Source organism: Exophiala dermatitidis (genome assembly GCF_000230625.1).
Source record: "Exophiala dermatitidis NIH/UT8656 unplaced genomic scaffold supercont1.5, whole genome shotgun sequence".
Lineage (NCBI taxonomy): Eukaryota > Fungi > Ascomycota > Eurotiomycetes > Chaetothyriales > Herpotrichiellaceae > Exophiala > Exophiala dermatitidis.
In genome coordinates this window covers 2520325-2544462 of record NW_008751650.1, presented here as the reverse complement: position 1 = coordinate 2544462, position 24138 = coordinate 2520325, and the positions used below count along the sequence as shown (strand labels likewise).

At 53.1% G+C, this 24138-nt stretch overlaps 10 protein-coding genes across 10 annotated transcripts in view; 6 read left to right on the top strand and 4 right to left on the bottom strand.

The window, feature by feature from the left end:
- Nucleotides 1-995: 995 nt before the first annotated feature.
- On the top strand, nt 996-2300 carry HMPREF1120_06478 (uncharacterized protein; the record flags this gene model as incomplete). Its single annotated transcript, XM_009160681.1, has 1 exon — nt 996-2300. The coding sequence occupies one exon, from the start codon at nt 996-998 to the stop codon at nt 2298-2300; it is 1305 nt and encodes a 434-aa protein (XP_009158929.1).
- A 606-nt stretch (nt 2301-2906) lies between these two features.
- HMPREF1120_06477 (DNA primase small subunit) lies at nt 2907-4502 on the top strand (the record flags this gene model as incomplete). Its single annotated transcript, XM_009160680.1, has 1 exon — nt 2907-4502. One exon carries the CDS (start codon nt 2907-2909, stop codon nt 4500-4502), a length of 1596 nt encoding a protein of 531 aa, XP_009158928.1.
- A 542-nt stretch (nt 4503-5044) lies between these two features.
- HMPREF1120_06476 (carboxymethylenebutenolidase) lies at nt 5045-6619 on the bottom strand (the record flags this gene model as incomplete). The annotated part of the gene is made up of 5 exons (XM_009160679.1): nt 5045-5360; nt 5420-5589; nt 5670-6005; nt 6090-6178; nt 6271-6619. The coding sequence occupies 5 exons, from the start codon at nt 6617-6619 to the stop codon at nt 5045-5047; spliced, it is 1260 nt and encodes a 419-aa protein (XP_009158927.1).
- A 383-nt stretch (nt 6620-7002) lies between these two features.
- Nucleotides 7003-7731, bottom strand: HMPREF1120_06475 (uncharacterized protein; the record flags this gene model as incomplete). Its single annotated transcript, XM_009160678.1, has 2 exons — nt 7003-7646; nt 7707-7731. 2 exons carry the CDS (start codon nt 7729-7731, stop codon nt 7003-7005), a joined length of 669 nt encoding a protein of 222 aa, XP_009158926.1.
- A 1543-nt stretch (nt 7732-9274) lies between these two features.
- Nucleotides 9275-11634, top strand: HMPREF1120_06474 (ATP-dependent RNA helicase HAS1). The gene is made up of 2 exons (XM_009160677.1): nt 9275-11053; nt 11134-11634. The coding sequence occupies exons 1-2, from the start codon at nt 9407-9409 to the stop codon at nt 11380-11382; spliced, it is 1896 nt and encodes a 631-aa protein (XP_009158925.1). The 5' UTR covers nt 9275-9406; the 3' UTR covers nt 11383-11634.
- Nucleotides 11635-12043: 409 nt separating this feature from the next.
- HMPREF1120_06473 (mitogen-activated protein kinase spm1) lies at nt 12044-13498 on the bottom strand (the record flags this gene model as incomplete). Its single annotated transcript, XM_009160676.1, has 5 exons — nt 12044-12654; nt 12718-13032; nt 13082-13148; nt 13196-13328; nt 13386-13498. 5 exons carry the CDS (start codon nt 13496-13498, stop codon nt 12044-12046), a joined length of 1239 nt encoding a protein of 412 aa, XP_009158924.1.
- A 746-nt stretch (nt 13499-14244) lies between these two features.
- Nucleotides 14245-17124, top strand: HMPREF1120_06471 (uncharacterized protein). Its single transcript, XM_009160674.1, has one exon. It carries the CDS (start codon nt 14689-14691, stop codon nt 15637-15639), a length of 951 nt encoding a protein of 316 aa, XP_009158922.1. The 5' UTR covers nt 14245-14688; the 3' UTR covers nt 15640-17124.
- HMPREF1120_06472 (uncharacterized protein) lies at nt 15762-16743 on the bottom strand (the record flags this gene model as incomplete). The annotated part of the gene is made up of 2 exons (XM_009160675.1): nt 15762-16118; nt 16207-16743. The coding sequence occupies 2 exons, from the start codon at nt 16741-16743 to the stop codon at nt 15762-15764; spliced, it is 894 nt and encodes a 297-aa protein (XP_009158923.1).
- A 1060-nt stretch (nt 17125-18184) lies between the features above and the next one.
- HMPREF1120_06470 (MFS transporter, DHA1 family, multidrug resistance protein) lies at nt 18185-20062 on the top strand (the record flags this gene model as incomplete). Its single annotated transcript, XM_009160673.1, has 4 exons — nt 18185-18560; nt 18613-19044; nt 19109-19701; nt 19766-20062. The coding sequence occupies 4 exons, from the start codon at nt 18185-18187 to the stop codon at nt 20060-20062; spliced, it is 1698 nt and encodes a 565-aa protein (XP_009158921.1).
- Nucleotides 20063-21529: 1467 nt separating this feature from the next.
- The window catches only part of HMPREF1120_06469 (uncharacterized protein), a gene marked incomplete at its 5' end in the record, with an annotated part of 3952 nt that continues 1343 nt past the window's right edge, over nt 21530-24138 (top strand). Inside the window, one exon of the mRNA XM_009160672.1 lies at nt 21530-24052. Within this exon, the coding sequence (XP_009158920.1) occupies nt 21530-24052 (2523 nt within the window). The remainder of the gene's footprint in view (nt 24053-24138) is intronic.

The following is a 24138-nucleotide window of genomic DNA, read 5'->3' as shown; positions in this document are numbered from 1 at the left end:
ACGAGTATCGGCTGATGAGAGACTCGAAGTCTGGAGATTTCAATGACGCCCCTTGCAGAGAAGGTTGTTTGGGCGTGCGACGCTTTCCCTTGCTGAGCGAAAATGGGGCCGTTGGAATGCGTTAGGCTGCCGCGCGTTGCGCCAGTCCACCAACGGCAGCTCCCAGAGCCCTGGCTATGGCTCCTTAGGCTTCTTGGGACAAGCCCCTTCATCTCCCTCAGATCTCTGGCTGGGCCGCTGCACTTCGGCCGGCCCTCTCTACCTTCTGCGAGTAGTCCTGCGTGCGCACCCACTGGCACGCCAGTGCCGTTAATCCACAGAGAGAGCGGCCGGGGGCGCGCCCGAGGGGCCCTTGCCTGACTGTAATAATGCTCACATTTACCCTCTCGGCTCGGTGCCTGCGCCTACCGTGGTACTACTACTAGCTGGGTTGTATTGCAGTGGTAGCCTTTGTTGAAGGCCTTCCCCCCTAACCCACTCCGTCCAAGGGCCGAGAACAAGAGATCTGCTCCCACTCTGGCCTTCGCCAGCCGTCAAGTCTACTACTCTCTTACCCCTTCTTCAACATGAATTGATCTCTATCATCCGATCACTGACTTACCGACTTCTGTTCAATCTTTGCAATATCTATATCTTTCAATTCTATATCGACCCGTTGTTTAGTGTGCTGGCAACCTTAGCAGCCGGATTGTCTCATCTCACATTCTTTGGTCCGCTTTCGGTCACATTCGCTACCGCGCTCCACCTGTTACTCAATTCGCGCATTCTTCCGTTTCCAACGTTCGCCCGAGCAAAGAAAGGCGATTGCTGGCTCTCATATACAGCAGCATCTTGTCGGCAAGATTGAGAATAGCATACGAACAGCGAGGGATAGTCGTCGTTAAAGCGTCAGAAGCAAGCCGAACCACCGAGGAAAGCGTTCATGCCTCAGGCCCGGGTCGGCCGCCACGATAGATCCTCTTCACCGTGAGGCTCCGAAGCCTCCTCGAAAAAGAATGTCATCAATATTTCCAGCGGACGATAGGACCGCACACCCTCTATTTCGACGTTGCGTACAATGTCCTTCGGAAGCTCCCGCCTGCCCTGCTTGCGCTGCGGACGAACAATGTTCGTTAAGTGCTCAATCATGTAACTCCTGTGCCAGCACAACCTGCGTGAAAAGGGGTGTCCTGCCCGGACAGACTACCAATGAACCCAAAAAGTCGACACCAGTTGGAGGCATTGTGGGAGGCGCTATTGGAGGGATCCTCGCTCTTGCCATTATTTCCTACTTGGTCTGGCGGTTTTGCATTCGGAAGAAGCAGGAGAGGCGCGTGGAGCTTTGGGATCCCCCTGAAAAGAGAGACCAATCCACTCTGCACCGTGGTGACCGTCGCTCAACCAGATCTGCTCACTCGATCGCGTCCACCGTTCTGACAAGGGCTTCGAACGTTATTCAGATTGCCTATATCCCGGGAGTCACAGTTCGCTCTCCACCGGAGTCTCCGGGTTTCGCTGTACCACCCGTCCCGGCAATTCCTGGCGGTCACGGCCAAAATTCTACTGGATCGACACCTCAATTAGAGCAGCATTTCTTCATGCCAGGAGATCTCAGAGATTCCACCTGGTCGGATACCTCTTCGGTAGACCCCCGGATAAGTCTGGCTCCAAGCTTGGCTCGCGCGAGTGTGGCCACAACTATTTATCGCAGTGATGCGATTGTCCCTCCCATACCTGCTCAACAAGCTTTTAGAGCCCAGGCCAATGTTGTGAGCGTCAAATCAGGTCACAGCACCCCTGGTGCCTCCTCAAACTCCAGTTCCCGGACGCCGCAGATCCCTCAAGTACCCAAGCTGGGTACCAGCAATAGTTCGATTGTGGCGAGAAATGTTACGGCCCGGCCCATCGAAGTGAAGAAGGTCAATTCCGCCACGAGGGTTCCTACGCTCGGAAATCTAGCGAAGGAAGCGGCCAGGAAAAGCAACCCGCCAACATCCCCAGAGCAGAAGGATGTGCCTGTTTATGACGACGAGAAGGAAGTTGTTGTGACTTCGGCTCTCACCAGCCCTAGTACAGACTTTGATGAAAATCCAATGTCGCCCATCACGATTCCTAAGCCAGCATTTGCTGGTACAGATGCCACAAGACCCTCTTCTTCCGGAACGGTTCAAGGAAACCAAAGTAGCAACGACAACAGCGTCAACGCACTGATCGAAGACGCCCTCAACCGAGCGCGAGACCCTCTGGTCCGGCCGGAGATGGTGAAGCATGATTCTGGGCCATTCTCGGATGCCAACGAGGTCAAGGAAAATTTACTTTGATCGAGGATGTGAATTTTGGTTACAATTCGATGACAAGCGCCCAGCGGCCACTTGATGATTTGTTTGAAGGATGAAGATATTGGATACCATTCTAGTAGTGACTGTCGGTCTGAGACCGCAGTTCAAAGATCATTTATCTGCCTAATGTATCCTGCCGCATCTGTACTTCCTGTAATGCCAGTTCACATGTAGAGCATGGGCGACGGAGGACACATCAAGGCCTTATCACGCCCATTATTAGTCCGTTGTGAGAGGATTCGGATGCCATGATGTGAGTAAGAGGGCTATATAGTTGTTGCTGAACCAAGTGGCGAGCCATTAAAAGCGTCCAACACATTAGAAGACCTAATCGCAGGCCATACTACAGTGGTAGTATGCGACGTTCCAGAGCCGGCCTGATATGTGGCACACATACCTATGTTATGTAAGCAAGCACAGCCAATTAATGATTCGCGGTCTCTTCGCGTCTCTTCGCGTTCCACGCGTGTGGAGGTCGAGGCGCGTCAGTCCATGCAATGCAAGTTGTATGTGCCATTGTGCCCTTAACAATGTAGCACCTTTCACGCGCAAAATATTGCAAATCTTCCAATCTACTTTTCTGCCAGAATGGGTATTAAAATGGCCGAATCGTCGTCACCTCGCGAGCATTCGCCCCCGGCTGAGGTGGTGTTGCCCGACGCACCGGCAGCTGACAACGAGCCTTCACCGGCAGGCCCTCAGTTACCAGAGGCTGCGGCGCCGCGGCCCGGCATAGCGATGGAAGATCTTTTCGACGACGATGACGAAGAGCTGTTGGCGGACGAGCAGGCAGCGACCAGTTCAGCCATCCCATCTTCGCCGCCGCAAACGGCACCGAGTTCCTCAGCGGCGGAGGTATCTTCGAGTGCTCAGCAGCAGCAGGAGTCGTACTCGGATCCAAACCTAATGCGACAGTTCTATTCCCGACTGTTCCCGTTCCGCTCACTCTTCCAATGGCTCAACCATTCTCCCAAACCGGGGCCGGACTTCTACAATCGAGAATTCGCCCTGACGCTGTCGAACGATGCATACCTTCGATACCAGTCATACGCCACAGCAGACGTGCTGCGTAAAGATATCCTGCACCACAACCCGTCCCGATTCGAGATTGGGCCGGTATACACGACGGCTCCGCGAGACCGAAAAACACTACGGAAAAGCACCATGTTTCGACCGTTGAGCAAAGAGATTGTGTTTGATATCGATTTGACCGACTACGACGACATCCGGACATGCTGCGAAAAGGCCAACATATGCAACAAGTGCTGGGCGTTTGCCACGATGGCGATCAAAGTGGTGGATGTGGCACTCAGAGAAGACTTTGGTTTCGAACACATCATCTGGATCTACTCGGGTCGTCGTGGTGTGCATGCCTGGGTCAGTGATAAGGAAGCCAGAGAGCTGGACGACGATAAACGGAAAGCCATTACTGGATACTTTGAGGTCCTCAAGGGAGGGGTGCAAGGTGGGAAAAGAGTCAATCTCAGACGACCGCTACATCCACATATTGTGCGCAGTCTGGAGATTCTCAAGCCCTACTTCGCTCAGGTGCTTGTGGATCAGGAGCCGTTCATGTCCAAGGCTGGACAAGACCGACTCTTGCAGTTGCTGCCAGACAAGGCTCTCAACGAGGCACTCGCCAAAAAGTGGGCGAGCAGCCCTGATCGTCCGAGTCATAAGAAATGGGCCGATATCGACTCGGTCGCCGAGACAGGTGTCAGTAAATCACTGGACAAGAGGGCTTTGCTGCAGGCTAAGCAGGACATTGTCCTCGAATACACTTATCCCAGATTGGATGTGGAAGTCGGCAAGAAGAGAATCCATTTGTTGAAAAGTCCTTTCGTCGTTCATCCTGGAACGGGCCGTGTTTGTGTCCCCATCACCGCTGGTGGGGATATGAGTCGAGCAGATTCATTTGATCCTCTCTCGGTGCCCAAGGTCAATGAACTGCTTAGGGAGGTGGATCAATATGGCGGCGCTGGTGCCCAGGATGGTGGTGACCAGCCAGCGAATGGTGACGCGGTGACCGTGAGGAAAATCAATGACTGGGAAAAGACAAGTTTGAAGCCTTATGTTGAACTCTTCGACAGTCACGTCAGGACTCTGCTCAAGAGCGAGATGGTCCGAGTGAAACGAGAACGAGACGAGGATGGTGTTACTGGAACAGATGGCATGGAGTTCTGATGTTGGTCTTTTGCGGGTCATGATGAAATTGGTTAAAGTATTGGGCGTTCTGGAAGGTCAGGGTCAACAGGCATTTGCAAGCACTGCAACGTTATAGGAAAATACCAACAAACTTGAGGTTTCAATGAGATATCCTGTTCTCTTTCTTGTTTGTCGTCCCTGAGAACTGGTAACTCTGCGCTTCTCTCCAGCAGCACCCTGTCGATCGCAACCGCCGTCCATCTCCACGTCCCCTTATTGCGTCAGACTCGACTCCCTTTCAGCAAACGGGGGGTTGCATTCCTTCAGATGCAGTCCGTATCAAGAAGGCTCAAGAGCACTCATTGGAGACCCGTGCCAACACTCTTTGGGCAACTCGTTGGCATCGACTGTCAATGTTGTAAAGGCCCATCATCTGTCCCACGACACCACAGCATGAAGTCGATTGCCGTCGGTGGAAGCAAGACGCGGTGCAGTGCACGGCATATCTCTGCTGTCGAGCAGCTATTGTAAGGGCAAGGCACCAAAAGCTCATACCCTCATAGACAATGCCATTATCCTCCTCAAACATCATCCACTTCTCGAATTTCGTATTCAAACATTCCATTCGACGGCACGGCATTTTTATCAAGCATTTTGACCGACGTCTCCCTCCCCGCAGCCGGCACCCGATATTCAAACCTCTTACCTGGACCCGGTTTGGTTCCATCTGGAAGCGGGTAAGGATACGGCAGATACTCAGGGATCAAACCCAGCTGAACAAGCACGGAAGCTTGGTCCCAGGAAATATGCTCATGGTACAACCGGTCGCCGCGCACACAAACCACCGATGTGAAGGGTACTTCTACCCTGCGCCCCGTGGGCGGAATACCTGGAAGACTAAGTTGAAGAAGGGTCAGAACCGTCGCCAATAGGAAAGGAGTCCGTCTATGCCTCACATCCAGTCCATCTGTTTATCATGCGTGAAATTGAAAATGAATTCATCACAGATCCGATCGATGCCCACCGTCCTGCTTACGGGCGTCATGGACGTGTCTTCGGGATTGTTGTATATGAAGTGATGTCGGTAGAAGTTGGTCAGTCTTTCTCGGCCGATGCCTCCTGTCATCTTTTTTGTTTCCCCTTCGGTTAGCCCTTCTTGGATGTAGGTAGTAGTAGTTGTGAGCGTGAGGATTGAGGATCAATTACCGTAGGGATATGATTGACATATGGCTCCTGTACCATGGTCGCCATAGTCTCAGGCACAGACCGCACCACAAATTCGAAATAAGTATGTTCTTCCCAGATCTGTTCTAGATCAAAGTCTGCGCCGCGAATGTACTTTTTCAAAAAGGTGAGGTTCCGCGTGTGGGCGATGGACTCGTTGACGCTGTCGAAGTCGGTGTGGCGGGGAATGGCGAATTTGGAAGACCTCGCTGTCCGGTAGATGTGGTTAATGCTGTTGGTTGCTTTCGCTGCCATTTGACTTCGAGGTGTGGTATGTTGCAGTTTGGGGATAGATACATTGTCATCGCTGCTCCTGTCCTCGGGTACATCACCTATTGATCCTGTGCCAGTGCCGCTGTCGTCCCCGGGTGTATCATCACCTATTGGTCCTGGGCTGCCCACGTTGTCTCCGCCGTAAATAACCACGGCTTTTACCTTTGGGTCGAGCGTCGTTGTTTTCAAGTACGTGTTCCAGATGGAGGAATCGTAGACTTTTTCGATCAGTTTGACGTCGTTCAGGGTCAACAAGTAATGAGGGGAGTTGAAGTTTGCTTGAGGACCAGAAAAGAAAAGATAATCCTACCGATCATTCCAATGCCGCCGTCGGAGCGGCATTGCTTGCATTGCTCAAGGGCAGCCACGGCCTTGTCGACTACGTTCTGCACAGAGTTGGTATCGCGCAATGCGGCTTCGCGAATTTCCAAAACGGCGAATCCTTCTTCTGCCCATTTTAGCAGTGGAGGTGGTATGCCGTCCTCACACACCGTGCCGCCGTCAGTATATGTTGGGGTATCGTCGGGCAGAACAATGATCAGGCCTGGGCCGTAGCCTCGCCGTGATAGCGGCGGGAGTAGGCTTATGTGGCTGTCGATTTTGACTAGTTCGGCAGTTGGTAGCGTGGCCTGCTCTTCTGCACCAGGAGATTCGGCCATGATGGTCTGTCGAGGAGTAGTGGTATGGGCTACCAGCGATGGACTGGCTGGGAGTTCTACCTTATTCAGGAGTTGAAGTTGGTTGTTGTTTGTTCACCTCGGCAGTCGGCCCTGGAACAATGATTATCCTTTCTCATTGCAAACATCAACACACTTCTACTACTGCTTGCAATTGAGAATAGGGGCGTTAACGAGGTCAAAGAAAGAATCCATCTGGATGTGCTCAAAGTGCGGCATGTTTCTAACAAAACACTATGAGTCGTGCTCTTCATTTGCTCCTTTGTCTTTCTCCCGGAGCAAAATCGTCTGCTTTCGAATACTGTTCAGCAAGACTCCACGTTCATTCTCAAACAAACTCTCTTGGCCTGGGAGCACACGCCTCTTCAAAGCTCTTCATCATCATCATCATTGTCGTCGTCGTCATCGTCGTCCTCGGCCTCCTCGGCCTCCTCTCCACCGACGCCTTCCTCCGGTCCTTGGCCCAGGTATGCCCTGGTGCTCGCAAGGACTCGCAGTCGAACTTCCTCGCGAAGCTCGGAGGACTGCGAGAGGGCTCGCCGGGCCAGGTGGTTGCCGTCGCCGGGGACTGGTTGTCCCCGAGCGAGCACCTCTGGCCCGTCGTCGATGTCGTCTACATACCCGTTGTAGACGACATCACCCCTCAGAGGGACGCCGGCGGCATCGGCGCCTCTCAGCTCTTCTTGCTCTGGAGCAGCGCCTTGGCCCTCCGCCGCCACCTCCTCGTGCTCATTGGCATTGTTTTCGCCCTGCTCTTCCTCCTCCTCCCCCTCCTCCTCCGCCTGCTCCGCCTGCATTTGGAGGAGTTGGGTTCTGGAGGGCCGTCCGTCCGGCCAGACGCACCGGTCCGGGTGCCTACGGCACCGGCCGCAGACGGGCTTTACCCCGTCGCATCCCTTCCGTGCCAGGATGCAACGGGTGCACCGGTCCCGGTGCGCCCGATTGCCCTTCTGACCGGACGGACGAGAAGGCCTTTTATCTCCGCCGTTGCCTGCGTTGCCAGTACTGCCTGCGGGAGTGACGCTGTTAGTAAACCTTGTCACTCTCAAATGTGAATGGTAGGACTTACTTTGACTCATCACTTGGGTAGCCATGGCGTCTGGACACTTGAGTGAAATGGTAATTGGGTGAGAGAAGGGTGACAAAAGGGTGACAGAAGGCTGATCAGGTAATAGCAAATCTCGCGTTGAAAGCTTGATCAGTAAGAGAAGGGTGGCAGAGTCGGATAAGGTGTTGATTGCAACTCTTTCAGTGAACACGGATCGAGTGATGAACAGGTCTCGCGCTGATATTTGATGGCTGCTGACGACTGAGACAGAGGAGGTTTGGTAGAACAAGACGCGAGAGTAGCAGGCTGGAGGAAGACACTTGGGTAGACGTCTGATAAACACGCGAGAGCAAGAGGGTTGAGGAAGATATGTTGTGGTAGGGAAGAAGGAGGAATAATAAGAGTAATCGAAGAGGTCTTTATAGGAAGTAGAGCTGCGACAGTGTAAGCGAAAAGTGAAGTCAACTTGAATGTTTACAGTGTGCGCGACCCTAAAGCAGGTAGTGAATGCGACAACACAAGACCTGAACACAGACAATCGCAATGCGAAGGCTGGTATATCACCCGCTAACTGCGCTCCAATAGAAGGCTGCTATTCCACCGCAAGTAATGAATCGCTTCACAGTATCACCAAACAATCGCAGAGAGAGCGGTCATGAATAGTGAATCGTTTGTCACTGCTCTACCTCTTTCAAGTATCGACTTGCGGCTTCGTCACCTCACTGGAATTGGCTGTCTCAATTCGACCAAGGTCTGCGACACATGCGGATATGGCGATGTGAACCATGTTCAGCCTTTGCGGCAAGGGTATGGCAGGCATATGTTCGGCTGAACAACCTCGCCAGTGTCGTCTGCGTCTTCTTCTTGTTTCAAGAACAAATGGGTGCAGCAACAAAGCAACATTACAACTGAAGGAACGACACCTACCATTTAGCCATGACACCGCACCTGCTTTCGAGGAACTCCAATAGAAGACTTGATATGATTGTTCTATCTCATCCGCTCAGCACCAGTGTCTTTCGATGAGCCAGGGTCTGAAGATCCAACATTGCCGTGAATACAGCATATGAGAGTTCGGGTAACCCGAGCGCATGCCGTGGTAAAGAGTCAACGTGTCAACAGCCTTGAGGACTCACATGGACTTGAGCAGGAAATTGGGCCGCAATGTGGACTGGCCAATGCTTCGGCGAGACAACCATCATAGTTCGCTGCAGCCGTCGAGCTGATACCCCCAGGAAGGGGTGCTCTTCGCACCTGAACAGGAATCGAGCACATCGCGGAGGAGCCATATCCGACAAATACAGGACCATGCTAGCCAGCCGGGAGGGAAGCTCTGGGCTGTTGTGAGGTCTCTTGCGAAGCTAGAGAGTCCAAACGAGCTGGACGACACCATATGACTTGTAAAACCCACCATGACCCTTCAATTCGTATGCAGCATAAGAAGCGCCGTATATATTCGACCCAGCTCGTGGATTCAGGGAGGATGGAGGTCAAAATAGGAGCTCGGCATAGTTTCCCTGTGGACATTCCAGCTGTCGAAGGAATCACTAAGTCCCAATATGGTTCGATCCTTGTTATCGATAAGAGAACTTTTTTCGCAGGGCGACAACTGCAAGTTTCAAGACTGAGGTGCTGCACTGCGGAGGCTTTGCATTTTTCATAGACAATCTCACGCTCCGACTACACCGCATTGCGTCTCCCACCAACTGAATTCTCCAGCCATGCCTGCACCCACCATGGAGCGTCCAGTTGACAAGTCCAAGAAACGCAAGAGAAAGCACGGTAGCAAGGCTGCGGCCTCCGCACCAGAGCCCGCTCCAGCGGCTTCTGCGCCTTCAGCATCGGGCGAAGAACTCCCTACCACTACGACACAACCCGCAGAAAAGAGCCAGAAGAGACGGAAAACGTCCCATACGAGCGACGAAGAAGATGACTTAGATTCCAAGAAAGTTTCGAAGAAAGTCTCCAATGGAACTAAGGAGGATGCTTCCAGTGACAAGGACGACGAAGACGCTTCCTCCAGCTCTGAGCAGGACGAAGGCGGTGATGATGCAGGCCCTGAACTTGAAGAGACGGTGAACACAACCAACGGCACCACCGAAGTCACTACAGTGACCGACCTCCCTACCGAAAATGTCCCATCTCTCCCCGGCACTGACGCCACACCGCAGAAATTCTCGGAATTGGGCCTCTCGGAAAAGACTATGAAAGCACTCAACGAAATGAAATTCGAGACCATGACAGAGATTCAGCGCCGCGGTATACCTCCGCTTATGGCCGGGCGGGACGTTTTGGGAGCAGCAAAGACAGGCTCTGGAAAGACATTGGCATTTCTCATTCCGGCGGTGGAAATGCTCCACGCGCTCCGCTTCAAACCGCGCAACGGGACGGGCGTGATAGTAGTGTCTCCGACTCGCGAACTGGCACTCCAAATCTTCGGTGTGGCCAGAGACCTGATGCAATTCCACAGCCAGACGTTTGGAATAGTCATTGGCGGCGCCAACCGCAGCGCAGAAGCGGACAAGTTGACCAAAGGTGTGAACCTGTTGATTGCCACTCCCGGACGACTGTTGGATCATCTGCAAAACACCAAGGGATTCATCTACAAGAACGTCAAGGCGCTCGTGATTGACGAGGCAGACCGGATTTTGGAAGTAGGATTCGAAGACGAGATGCGACAGATTGTCAAGATCCTGCCCAAGGAGGACCGGCAGACCATGTTGTTCTCGGCGACGCAGACGACAAAAGTCGAAGACCTTGCGCGCATCTCGTTGCGTCCGGGCCCACTGTACATCAACGTCGACCATACCAAGGAACACAGCACGGTCGAGGGCTTGGAGCAAGGGTACGTCATCTGCGACAGCGACAAGAGATTTTTGTTGTTGTTCAGCTTTTTGAAACGCAACCTGAAGAAAAAAGTCATTGTCTTCATGTCCTCCTGCAACTGCGTTAAATATCATGCCGAACTGCTCAATTACATCGATCTGCCCGTGCTCGAGCTGCACGGCAACCTGAAGCAGCAGAAGCGGACAAACACCTTCTTCGAGTTCTGCAACGCCAAAGCCGGCATCTTGGTCTGTACCGATGTCGCCGCCAGAGGACTCGATATCCCGGCGGTGGACTGGATCGTGCAATTCGACCCTCCTGATGACCCCAGAGATTATATCCACCGTGTGGGCCGGACTGCCCGTGGTGCCAACGGCAAGGGAAGGAGTCTGATGTTCTTGCAACCGAATGAAGTCGGCTTCCTCAGTCACCTAAAAGAGGCCAGGGTGCCCGTGGTCGAGTTTGATTTCCCGGCCAAGAAACTCCTCAACATTCAGAGTCAGTTGGAAAAGCTGATTTCGCAAAACTATTATTTGAACAAGGTATGTTATCAACACACTGTTACATGGACTTTCATGTAATCCTACAAGGGCACAGTTTGGCTAACATTTCTCGTGTCCAGTCCGCAAAAGATGGCTACAGATCCTATCTCCAAGCCTACGCCTCGCACAGCCTACGCTCCGTTTTCGACGTCAACAAACTCGACCTGGTAAAAGTCGCCAAAAGCTTTGGATTTGCCACCCCGCCCCGAGTCGACATCCAGCTCGGAGCCAGCATGCAACGGGACAAGAAACACAGCGCCAGAAGGAGTTACGGCAGTCAACCGAAGCAGAACGGCTTGAAGTTCAAGCGGAAACATGGTCATGATTGAATTGAACTGAGCTAGTTTTTGGTTAGATAATGTGTTTTGGATCGCGCAGGATCTCGGTTTCCTTAAAGGAGGCGTATCTTAACGTTGCAGTTACATACTCGGAATCGAGATTTACATCTTATGAAAGCCTTACCACTTGATAAATAGTAGAGTATATTAGTAGTAGTGTGAGCGGGATCGACTGACTGACTGACTGAGTATACATTAAGTCTGGCCAGCCATCCGACATGTCATTACTCGCAACATCTTCATCTATCACCACAAGAGACTGGCTTTTCCATAAGAGACTGCAGTACAGGACTGTCCACATAAGGTATGCCAGGCTGGACTGCCCATAAGAGACTGGACTTTCCTTATAAGGTATACAAGACTGGATTGTCCACACAAGACTGGAGACTGTCAACAAAGGCTCATTTATTGGACAAAGTCAGACACAGAAAAATCCCAGACAGCTATGGGCCAGAAAAAGGTTTTCAGGATCGAAAAGACCGTTATTCAAGAAGAGACACACGTAACCTGCATGCATTCATTTATATCTGATTTTTCCCCATATCACCTAAACGGCCCGCTAATAACCCAGTCGTCCAAAACAGCAGGGGGAAAGAGAAGAACAGGGAGAGATACAGTATAGCCCCCTTCCGATGGTCATCAAACCATTCATCTATCGTCTCATCATATCTGCACCTACTTGCAATTCATGCTCGAGGTCATTACCGATAGCGGCATCAGGTTCCTGTGGTCTCGGATCTTCTTGACGCCACTGTGTGGGATTCTCAGGAATGGGCACGGCGATATTGGTCGAGGTTGTCTGAGAAGGCTGATGGCGCACATGATGACGGAACCTCATGACCTCGTCGAGAATCATCTTGCGCATTTCCTGGACGTCATCGACGACCTCGAAGGCGAAGTCGAACGTTTTGGGGCAAGCAGGCTCGTCGGAAGCATCGTGCCAAATGTGGAGATACCTGTGCTCAAGAGCCTCCTCGACCGAAATACGAGAAGACGGATCAAATGCCAGCATTCGATCCAGCAGGTCAAGTGCGTCCGGGTTCGCTTGTGGGAATAGTCGTTGGAAGGGAATCTTAGGCATGTAGGGAAGGTTGCGGACGTATTCCTGGGCACGAGGTGAGCCTATCCTAGACAACGTCTCCTCGTTCGGAGTGCCGAGGTAGTGGAGGATTTGGTTCAGCTGGTCAACGTAGTCACGGCCTTTGAAGAAGGGCCGGCCACCCAGCAGCTCGGCCAAGATACAGCCAACGGACCAGACATCAACTATAATGGTTGCCACGTTAGTAATCGCGTCAGGATGAAACGCCTGGGATGCATTCAACGTACTAGCTTTGGTGTAGCTCTGGAAGCTCAGCATAATCTCCGGAGCACGATACCATCGAGTCGCGACATATTCGGTCATGTATCCAGCATTCTCTTCGGGGTCTTGCGAGAATCCTCTGGCCAGGCCGAAATCGCAGATTTTCAGTTCGCAATCGGCATTGACGAGCAGATTTCCGGGTTTCAAGTCCCTGTGCAGAACGTTTGCCGAGTGGATGTACTTCAGACCACACAAGATCTGATATATGAAGGATTGGAAGTGTGCGTCCGTCAAAGGTTGTCCGGATCGGATGATAGCCGCCAGATCGCATTCCATCAATTCTATGCCGGGTCAGTAAGACGTTATCGATCCGCGATTCGGGTCAAGCACCTTCATAGAGATACGTCTCGTTAAAGTTGTCTGGCCGTGGAATGTCCATGTCATACAGACAGGTAATCTGTAATGGTTCAGCGCTGCGGATTATATGCTCGAGAAGATACCGACATTCCTGTGACCCCGGAAGTGCTGGAGGAGTTTGATCTCACGCAGAGCGCGCTTCGCCAGGATCTTCTTGCTGAAGACATTTGTCACCTTCTTGATAGCCACTCCTTCTCCGGTTTGCGTATTCGTCGCGGCGCTGCGCCTGAGTCAGTGACACCGCGGGGAGAACCAAAGCATTTCTGAGTGCGCGTACCATACGATCCCATATGCACCCTGGCCCAGCTCTTTTGTGACAGTATATCTCTCGTCGACGATAAAATCTTGGTTGAATACTTTGAATACTTTGCGCCCTACTAGGTCCCCCATGTTCACCAGTGACTGTGTGATTGAGTTCTTGACTTTGGATTCGGGCGAGCGGCGACGACGATTGAGTAAGGGAGGGAGGGATCGAAAGGGGGCTTTCGTGTGTTATATGACGAGACTGGTCAAGCTGAACATGAATGACTTTTTCAGGCCCAGTATTATGCTACCTTCAAGGCAGACTTGACTTTGGGGCACTGCGGCTGAGCGATAGAGTTGACTGGCGCTGACACGATTACCGCCGTGTGTTACAGCGAAGGCTGAGGCGGTCGATCCAAGTTCGGGGTGGGGGCGGCTCCAGATGTAGCGCTGCACGTGTGTGTAAGACCTAACCAGTAGTATGACGATGTTGAAGACTGCAAATACAGAAAATAGAAGCAGTGGTCGGTGACACTCGTAGATAGAATTGGCAGGGCTCCAAAATATGTTGTAGCCGCTGAGACGTGTGGCGTCTGGTGGTGATAGACGTGAAGCGTGTTTCAATGTCAAACGCAGGTGGATTGTGCCTGGCGTGAACTCGAGGGGTTCTTGCTGTGATTCCACTTGTTTATTATTGCGGGAGGGATCCTAAGGAGGGGAGAATGATGGCAATAATAGTGATGGGAATGTCAGGGCGGGCTGGTTATAGGTGGTTTCTAGCTGGCGCAAAGCCCGAGGGGCCCGTCGCCCGCTACATCATGCACCGAGCTCCCGTTGCCTAGCGCCCACTTTCAGGTGCCTGTCACTCACTGACAGGACCTACAATGTGTAGAAATAGGTACTCGCCTTACCTAAGGGAGGTTTCTGGGTACCCTTAAGCATAACCGCTAGACTCAGGCGAGGGGCGGGTTTCCGACGGGAAAAGAAAACTCACGGAGAAGCACGTGCCACCGCGTTGAGCAATGGCTTAGTCAGACACCAGTCAATCTCAACCTTGTCGCTAACAGCACTTTTGACCTCCTACTCGGCCTAGTATGCAATGATTGGATTCGGCGTTCAAGATTCAACGATTCCATAGACTGAGGTCAACAGTACAGACAACCTGTTCGCAGACTACTAGTAAGAAACAGACCAGGGCGACTCCAACCACTCTAATTGCGCCAACGGTGCTTGAAAACACAATCTTTTGAAAGGAGCATGGTTTGCTGTACTAGGAGGTGAAAGCAGGGCTCCACCATCCTCTAGCAACTAGCACAAAACGGCCTCTGGACAACAAAATGGAGGAACTGCTTGCCAGGCACCGCAAAGAGAAGCGCGACCTGCAGTCGCGTATCACCCAGAAGAAAAAGAACGCTACGAAGAAAACCAGGAAAGGAGTCAACGATGAGTGTGAGCGACTGGAGCGCGAGCTCGCGGAGAGACAGGAGGCAGAACTTGCCGCATTGACGGGCAATGGCAACGGCAACGACACGACGGATGGACTGGAAGCTTCCGTCGATGCTTTAAATCTTGACGAGGATCCCGTCGATGGTAACTTTGAGACCATACCCCAGGAACAAAACGAGACACCACCCAATCCAAACAACGTTGCACCCTCCCCTTCTCCCAGCGCAGATCAGCAATCACGGCCGAAGAAACCCAATAGGCAAAAAGCCAGACTTGCCCGCAGAGCCGCGGAACAAGAAGCCCAAGCGGCAGCGGCGGCTTTAGAAGCGGAAAACCAGCCTGACCTTCGCGAACAGGAACTGGCGTCCATGAAGAAGCAGATGGAAAGCCTGGGCTTGTCGGAAACCCAGATTCGACCGGATGGACATTGCCTGTTCTCAGCGTGTGCGCACAGCATGCCTGCCGAACTAGTCTCCAAAACCGGTCCTAGTCCGGCCAAAGAGCCATATCAGAACGTTAGGATCGCGGCAGCCGAGTTCATGGCCTCGCATCCCGACGACTTTGGACCTTTCTTGGAAGAGCCTCTGGAGACATACGTGAAGAAAATCCGGGACACGGCCGAATGGGGCGGACAGCTGGAATTGCAGGCGATCGCGCGCTCTTACAATATTGACATCAATGTTCTCCAGGCGGACGGAAGAGTAGAGAAAATCAGCTCCGCCGAAAACAAAGATCCAGAAGAAGCCATATGGCTGGCTTACTACCGACACAGTTTCGGACTCGGTGAACACTATAACGCTTTGAGGAGAAAAGATGTGGACAAGAAGAGCAGCAACAGTTGACAGGACCAAACGATCGAACAATACAACAAAGTCGAGCTGGGATGATCAGCGAGAATCAGACTTTTGCTATTCTAAAGACAAAAGACTTTTTTCACTATTCAAATGAGCTACTTTTCGAGAGGTCAGCGATGTCTCCAAACAGCTATATAATCCAACACATTTCCATCCGCGTCCTTGCCGACCTGATGCGTGTCGGCGGGATGCCAATGGCCCACCCTCTCAAGGGCACCCGGACTAGATGGCGCCAAAGGATTCAACCTGACCTCCCCCTCGGCATCATACTTGACCTCTTCGCCCGGATGACTCAAATGTTCAAGATACGCCTTTGGGGGCGACGCAAAGGGCGGTCCGCCAAGCGATGCTGGTTTATTGGTAGGAAACTCGAGACAAATCAGATTGGCCTGGGGCGAGTGTCGAAGCAGCTCGGTCATCCGTTTCGCCCAGGCAGGTCTGAGTCGCGGTTCCATTGCACAGAAGAACTAGAAACAAAATCAGCATGCCACACAACAAACAACGCATTATCACATTGCCATATTGTACAAAAGTGCTAAGTTCTATTGTACTTACCGTATAATCATAAATCAAATCAAACTTCCCATCCTTCGGCAACCCAGCCTTTTCCAACCAATCATCGGAATAAAAATCCCCCTGGACGAATTTAATACTTCCTTTACCGAACTTCTCATCGTGCACAGGGTAGTCGTCCGCATGTTGCTGCGCGTACTCCTCGGCCGCCTTCACAGCGTCCGCGGCATACTCTAGGCCGACGGCGTCGTAGCCAAAGCTCTGCAAGAGCACAACGTCGACTCCTCGTCCGCAGCCGGGCACTAATGCGCGTTTCCGCCGTGGTTGACCGTCCCCGTTGCTTTCTTCATCAACGACCAACGCATTGCCAACCACGTCGGCATGGTTGATCAAAGTATCCGGCAGGGCTGGCGATGGAGCGTTACGGTCCCATGGTAGAAACTCGCCTTTGGACCACAGAGCCGCCCATCCGTCTGCGTACTTGGACCCCGAGAACTCGGCGAAATGGCGTTTGAGTTCGGCGCGTGCTTCTTCGACGGGCAGGTCTCGTCGTTGAGGCTTGCTGTCGGAGGATGACATGGCTCCGAGAACTCCTGTGTACTGGAGGAGTTTGCGCACCAGAGATAAACCGTGATACGGCCTGGCTATAGCTGCTGGGATTCGATTGGTCCAAGGATAGTACCTCAAGCTCCGTGAGGTTGAAAGGACTGGGAATGTCGTGGCTTGAAGCACCAAGGGTGGCACGAGGTTGCTTCGTTGGCTTGCACGAGTGATACTGGCCCGGTTAGACGTGTGGAGGCCGGGGGGAAATCTCATCAGGCACTGCGGAGGGACTGGTGAGAGCGAAGAATGGATTCGAAATCGACCTAGAATGAAAACTGTCGTCCCTGGATGGTGATTTAATATGTCTGTTGTGCAACTATAAATATTGAGTACTCAATTTATTAGTAGTAATCAATTGCCATTGGGACTTCTGCAACTTTCCGGCTGCCCCGCAAGATCTATCAGCCGGGATCAAGGCGTCTACAACGTACAATCTACAATGAAGACCGTCCACAGGAACGACCGCTGGCCTTGGATGATGGACTGGGCGAATCACAAAGATCCCGAACAAACACGTCTGTAGTCCAAGCATTCATTACCTACAAGTAGAGTGTCGAACATGGTTAGGGAAGGCATCTCGACCACCTTGAAGCCAGTGCCAGACGGAAGGCTGCGCCGATGCCGGGGATGTATTCCGTTTACCTAAGGTATGATGACGAGTCGGTACACATATACTGCTAAGCGTTGTGGGCATCTCTCCGCGTGTTGGTGTTGGGATAAGGAGGATCGATTGTCTGGCCATGCAAGGAGCAGAGTACTCGACATATTATTGATGCCCGCTGCATTGTTTCCCGCTGGTCAACATGCAAAGAGCCATCTTGCTCAGTTCTGTCCAGAGCAATAATGGCTTTGCTTCACCGCTGCGATCACTGGCCGATAAGGTGCCGAGGCAAGTCCCGCCGTCTCTCGTCTTTCAAGTTGGGGACGATGCTGGCGGAGGAGGAGGAGCCGCAGTTCCGACGGGGTCCTTAGGGGATTCCTCCCCAATCGTCGTTCTCCCAAACGGCAAAAACGGCACAAACGACTTTCGTTGCGTGCTCTCCATTGGTGCGATTTCATCTTCATGGAGAACTGCGCAGGAAACCCATCGTCGACGGCTCATTCTACTCACGGCACACTGAATGATGGCGCACACGCGCGCCGCCATCCTGCCCGCTTCCACCATGGCCCTTCGTTCTAACGCCACGAAAAAGTGTCCCAGTGCGTCCGATATAAGCCCACCGGAAGCCTACAGAACCATGCGGTTGACCAGCTTGCTCACTCCATGCACGTCAGTATATCTGGCTTTTGAGATCTTCACGCCCTCCTCTTAAGGCAGGCCTCGAAGCCAAACGTGGAGGAGTAATGACTTGTACCGCAGTCCCTTGGTCAACCTCCGCCGCTTCCCTCTGCCTCAACCACAATTCCACCGTTCTCCATGGCTAGCGGATGTCCTGAGATATTTCCCGAGAAGCCACGGCCCTCGCATGACCCTCGTTCAGGAGAAGAGTTGGGAAGCAAAGAGCGGGACATTGACAATCGATCTCTCCACTCGATAACACCATCTGAGCAGTCAACAGCGGCAAGTGCTCAAGATATCGAAATCGCGGACGATGTGCTGCAAAGGACCATCACTCCCAAGAGACCGATTGTCCGGGTTCCTCGAGCAGAAAGGCGCGGTCTCTTTGCACGGTTTGCTCTTGTGGCCGAGGTGACGGAGCCCGTCGACTATAAGAATGGGACGAAATGGTTCGTCACCTTCATCGTGGCCATCGCGGCGGCAGCAGCTCCTATTGGGAGTGGCATAATATTCCGTATGACTCCGACCCCGTCCGTTGATGGCAATCTTGTTAACCCGTGCTTTAGCAACGCTTGATGAAGTGGCAAGGGAGCTCCATACCACACCTACCACAACCAATTTGTCTGTTGCGCTGTACATGTTGAGCATGGCCATATTCCCTTTGTGGTGGTCTGCCTTTTCTGAAGCCTCTGGTCGCCGCTCAGTCTATATAGTCTCTTTCGCTCTCTTCATTCTGTTTGCTGTCCTCAGCGCTGTGTCCAAGTCGATTGCGATGCTTGTAGTCATGCGAATGTTGTCTGGCGGTGCTGCAGCATCTGTTCAGGCCGTGGGCGCAGGGACAATTGCCGATTTATGGGAGTCGCGTGAGCGAGGCAGGGCCATGGGCATCTTCTATCTTGGTCCCCTCTGCGGGCCCCTCTTTTCACCTGTCGTGGGCGGAGTATTAGGCCAGCACTGGAACTGGAGGGCCACTCAATGGGCGCTCGCCATATATGGAGGTAAGTTAACTCTCCAGGATGGACATCGGTGGCATGGATGTCGTACTAACAGTGAATGTGCCAGTTTTGACTTGGCTTCTGATCTTCTTTGCTCTGCCCGAAACTCTCAAAAGAAGAAAGGACTTCATCGAGGAAGCCGCGGCCGAGACAGTTTCAGTGGGCGGCGGAAGCGACCGACCTGGACTGAGTCGGACCTCGACTCGCGAAGTCGTCCAGCAGAGATCCAAGATGTACCTGAAGGCGGCCAAAAAGATCCTCGTTGATCCCTTGGGTGTCATCCTGTACCTCAGATTCATGCCTGTGCTGCTGACCGTGTACTACGCGGCGGTTACCTTCGGATCGCTGTACGTTCTCAACGTGAGTATACAGTATACGTTTGAACGAGAGCCATATGATTTCTCGACCATCATCATTGGTCTCCTGTATCTGCCCAACTCGGTCGGGTACATGCTTGCGAGTATCTTCGGCGGCCGATGGATGGATTCCATCATGAAACGGGAAGCCATGAAGGCAGACCGCGTTGATGAGCAAGGAAAATTGATATTCTATCCGGAAGATCGCATGCGCGAGAACGCGTGGCTAGGTGCCCTCCTCTACCCAACTGCCCTGATCTGGTACGGGTGGACGGCAGAGAAGGGGGTCTTCTGGTTCGCACCGGTGAGTCACTCTTGGGCACCGATGATGTATGCCGGTCACAGAACACTGACACGGTTGCGTTTAGATGTGTGCAAACTTCTTCTACGGAATTGGTTCTATGCTTATTTTCGCCATGTCCACGACCATGCTGACCGAGTTCATGCCTGCACGGTCGTCTTCTGGTGTTGCCCTGAACAACTTCTGTCGAAACATCTTTTCATGCGTTGGCGGCATTGTTGGGGCGCCTTTGATCGCGTCGATTGGCAATGGCTGGCTATTTACGATCTTGGGCCTTTGGGCCTTCTCCAGCGCGTCGGTGATATGGGCTATGAAACGATTTGGGCCGCGGTGGCGAGAAAGGTTGGATCGAGATTTAGGTTGAGCATTCGACAAGGAATAGATTCAATTTCTAGAAAGGAACTTGTCAGTGCCTCGCTGGAAAAGGGATGTCTCATATGCTCCAAGGACATACCGCCACGTGACCGCTTATCTTTGAGCCTGACTCGGACCGTGTCTGTGTTTTACAGTAATAGTCCGTGTTCATGCGCACCTTGATACCTGGTCCATCTTTGTAGTCACGAGCCAGACGACCGGGGGCGGGTGGAAAGTGAGGCGACCACTCAAAAGCAGAGCGAGGTCGATTGCATGCCATGGTTCAACTTGAAGGCGGGAGCAGGGAATCTGAGCCAAGCCGGCAAGCGGAATCGCCCTTCCACTGGCACTGACAGTCGGCTCGCACCGGGCCTCAGCTTGTGACAACTTCCACCCCTCACTGCTACCAAGTGCGCTACGACTTTTCCTCTCATCCTGCTCAACTCTCGATCTAGTGCTGCTTCCTTGTCTCCCTTATGCGTAATTTTTCCCGCCGTCTCCAAGGCCATCTCTCAGATTGCAGCGGCTACCTCAATGGCAAATGTTCCCCAGTTCAGGCGCAGGGATCATGCAGCGAGCTGTTCAGTCGATGAACCCCACGAAGTCTCCAGATGAACTGGCCGCAGACGGTTCAGCACAATATATTGCTTCTGGCGAGATGAACCACTCGGAGTAGGACTTCAAACCATCTTTCACTCCACTGTTGCATGCATTGAGGACAAGACGATGGATGCATACAGGTCTGCCAATCTCCCCGAAGTAACCCACATACACTCGGTCGGGCATCAATCTAAATAGGACGGCGTCCAATCGCGGGACTCCCCAACGCACTTCGTCCACTGACAGCCGTTCGAAACCTGCAGTACTTCAGTTGTCTCTGGTGTTGTATGACAGGACCCAGTGTTCGGCTGGCCTCGCGCATTTTCCGCAGCACTATCACTGCATTACTTCTGCACTGATCATGCCTGATGTCCGTCCTCAGAATGTGCCGACACCACTTGTCATCGTCGACGTGGTCCAATTGCAAGATCCTGCTTCCCGAAGAGGATGTTTATCAAGAAAATAGGACAGGCATGAACATGGCCCAGGTCGATGCGTCCCAATCGAAAACCATCACACCTGTCCTCAAGAACCCTTTCCTTGGTCAAGTGTTTCTGGCAACCCGACCAGCGTCGCGGCCATGCACATTCTCCTTATGCCCCTCGTGTTCGTGTCTACCTGTTGTCCTTCGCTCTGGTCCTTGCCGTATTGCCCCGATCGGTCTAGGTCACGTCATTTGTTTCCCGATTGCTCCGCGAGTTTCTGATCTCCGCCCAAAGGTGTGACAGAAAGTCCCGACCGTTGGGCCGGTCGAGATCGTGCCTTGGTCTGACCTCAAACTTCATAATGCGGAAACACAGAAAAGGAAAGAAGAAGAACGTGAAGAATCTAACCTCCTACACTCCCCTGGTCGATCAACCCAGCTCCCCTTGCGATAATGGCGCAGCAAATACCTTTCCAGTATGCACAGCTTCCTGTGTACCAATACAGAACTTTTGATATGCACACACTCACATTCTCATCCCATCCTATCATACCTCCCGAGCAGATAATCTTCACCAGCTCTCGTGCTGACAAGCCTTTGAAGAATGAGCCACCCCCTTCAGCACTTGTAGACGAAGCTGCCGCGGCGGGCACAGAGGACATGGCCGGTAAGGATCCGCAGAAATTGCCTACAGAGTCCAGTCTTCTAATTAGGACTCCAGAGTCACCCGTGTCCTCTTCGGATCCGCCCGCTCAACCAGATGAAGAGCACGCTCTGGAGCAGAATGCGCCGGCAGATTCTACCACAGTATCGGAGGAACCCAGCACGAGCGAGGCACCCGGTATGCTTGGGTCATGTTACAAGGAAACCAGTCTCACTAACTCAGGGGTTCAAGCAGCTGATTCCAATGAAGTTACATCGACCACAGAAGCGTCGGAAGGAGACGCTTCGGTTGAGGAGCCGTCCAGCGATCCTGGTGCCGATAATGGAACTCAAGATGCCGGAGGAACAGCTGACGAGCCAAGTTCCAACGATGAAAATAAAGGAGAACAGCAAGCGGAGCCAGAGACGGTAGTCGAGATGGTCGAGAAACTTCAAGAGGCGGACGCTTCACCAGAGCAAGTCCTCGAAGTTTTGGAGAAAGCAATGTCTGATGCTGGAGTCGAGCCAGACTCAGGGGAAACAACCGCAAGCGTTTCCGATCAACCCCACCAGGAGGGTTTCGAAGATACCAAAGCGAACGAAACCGAAGCCCAGGCTTCCTCTGACTCACCGACTGAAAGTCCAGGAGAAAGCCCTCCGGAAGATTCGTCGGGGGCAGACCCCCCCGGAACATCAGAAACTGTTGAAGACACGAAGGATGACCCATCAGCTGATACGGAGAACGGAGCAGAGTCTACGGAGGTACCAACAGAGCAGGCGACGGTGGAGAACTCCTCTGACAATACCGAGACGCCTGAGGAGACAGCAGCAGAACCATCAGCAGAACCATCAGCAGAACCATCAGCAGAACCGGGTGAGCAGAATCAAGAGGAAGGGCAGCAGGAGACTGAGGATCCTGCCCAAGATCCCCAAGGTGACGATGCTGGTGGTGAGCAAGAAGCAGAAGGAAAGGTAGATGAGGCTACAAAGGATGCGGCTGGCCATGACGAAACCACGGACGCTGCAAATGGCAGCGGGAACAGTGCAGATCAATCTGCCGTCGAGAAATCTCCTCCCGCTGAGGATGCTGCTCCGGAAGCGCCACCGGAGCCTCCAGGAACCGACAATCCTTCCGATGAGCAGGCTGCTGAGCCTGAAGCGACGGAGGGCGAAGCATCTAATGATTCAGGGTCGGGTGAAGGGGCTGGTGAGCAGGTCACACCGGAAGAACAGTCTCCTGCTGGGAACGATTCTAAGGAGCCCGATAATGCACCAGCGTCTGACGGTGGCGACCAAGTGGAAGGCGAGTCTCACGCTACCCCGTCTGAGGAGCCACCCGAGGCAGTGGATCCTCCGGCAGCGAGCAACGAGGAACCTGCACCAGAGGAGACTAATTCAGGAACGGAAGAGGCTAAAGGAGAGGAAACCACAGCGGATGCTGCCGCCGAGGAGCATGCCGAAGAAGACAAAGGCGCGCCAGTGGAGGAGCCTCCGGCAGAAGAGCCACCCGCTGAAGTCCCTGCGTCAAACGACGCTGCAGGAGAGACCTCTGTCGAAGATGCTCCAGCTGCTCAAGAACCTGAAGCAGGCGAAGAGGCTCCCGATCAACCTGATCCTGCCGAGCCTCCTGCTGAGAACCCTCCGGAAGCAGAGGTCGCTACTACAGAAGGCGCTCCAGTCCCTAAAGAGACACCCACGGAAACAGCTCCAGAAGCGGCCCCTGACACCGTTGAGCCTACTGCTGAAGAGGGCTCTACTGAGGAGGCCCCTGCTCCCGAGGCGGACCCTACAGCAGAGCCCGCCGCTGAAGAGACTGGCGCTGAAGATGCTCCTACCGTCGAACCACCTGCCAATGAAGCAGAGTCTACACAAGAGCCTGCGGCCGAAGAGGCTGCGGCTCAGGAGCCAGTCACTGAAGAGCCACCTGCTGAACAAGCACCCGCCGTCGAAGAACAGGCAGCTACTAAAGAACCGGCAACTACTGAGGAACCGGCAGCTACTGAAGAACCCGCAGCAACTGAAGAACCCGCAGCAACTGAAGAACCCGCAGCAATTGAAGAACCCGCAGCAACTGAAGAACCTGCAGCAACTGAAGAACCCGCTGCCGAGGCACCACCAGCTACTGAAGAGGCACCACCAGCTACTGAAGAGGCACCACCAGCTACTGAAGAGGCACCACCAGCTACTGAAGAGGCACCACCAGCTACTGAAGAAGCACCCCCTGCCGAGGAAGCACCTGCTACTGAAGAAGCACCCGCCGCTGAAGGGGCACCCGCCACTGAAGAAGCACCCTCTGCCAAAGAACCACCTGCTGAAGAAGAGGCTGCAGCTGAGGTGCCAGTCACTGAAGAGGCACCCGCCGCTGAAGAAACACCCGCGGCCGAAGAATCCCAACAAGCGGAAGCTCCTGCGGAACCCCC

Coding starts and splice junctions, on each gene's coding strand:
- HMPREF1120_06474 (XM_009160677.1), top strand. CDS start 9,407: ATGCCTGCACCCACCATGGAGCGTCCAGTTGACAAGTCCAAGAAACGC. Junction 11,054..11,133: donor AAAACTATTATTTGAACAAG/GTATGTTATCAA, acceptor TCTCGTGTCCAG/TCCGCAAAAGATGGCTACAG.
- HMPREF1120_06471 (XM_009160674.1), top strand. CDS start 14,689: ATGGAGGAACTGCTTGCCAGGCACCGCAAAGAGAAGCGCGACCTGCAG.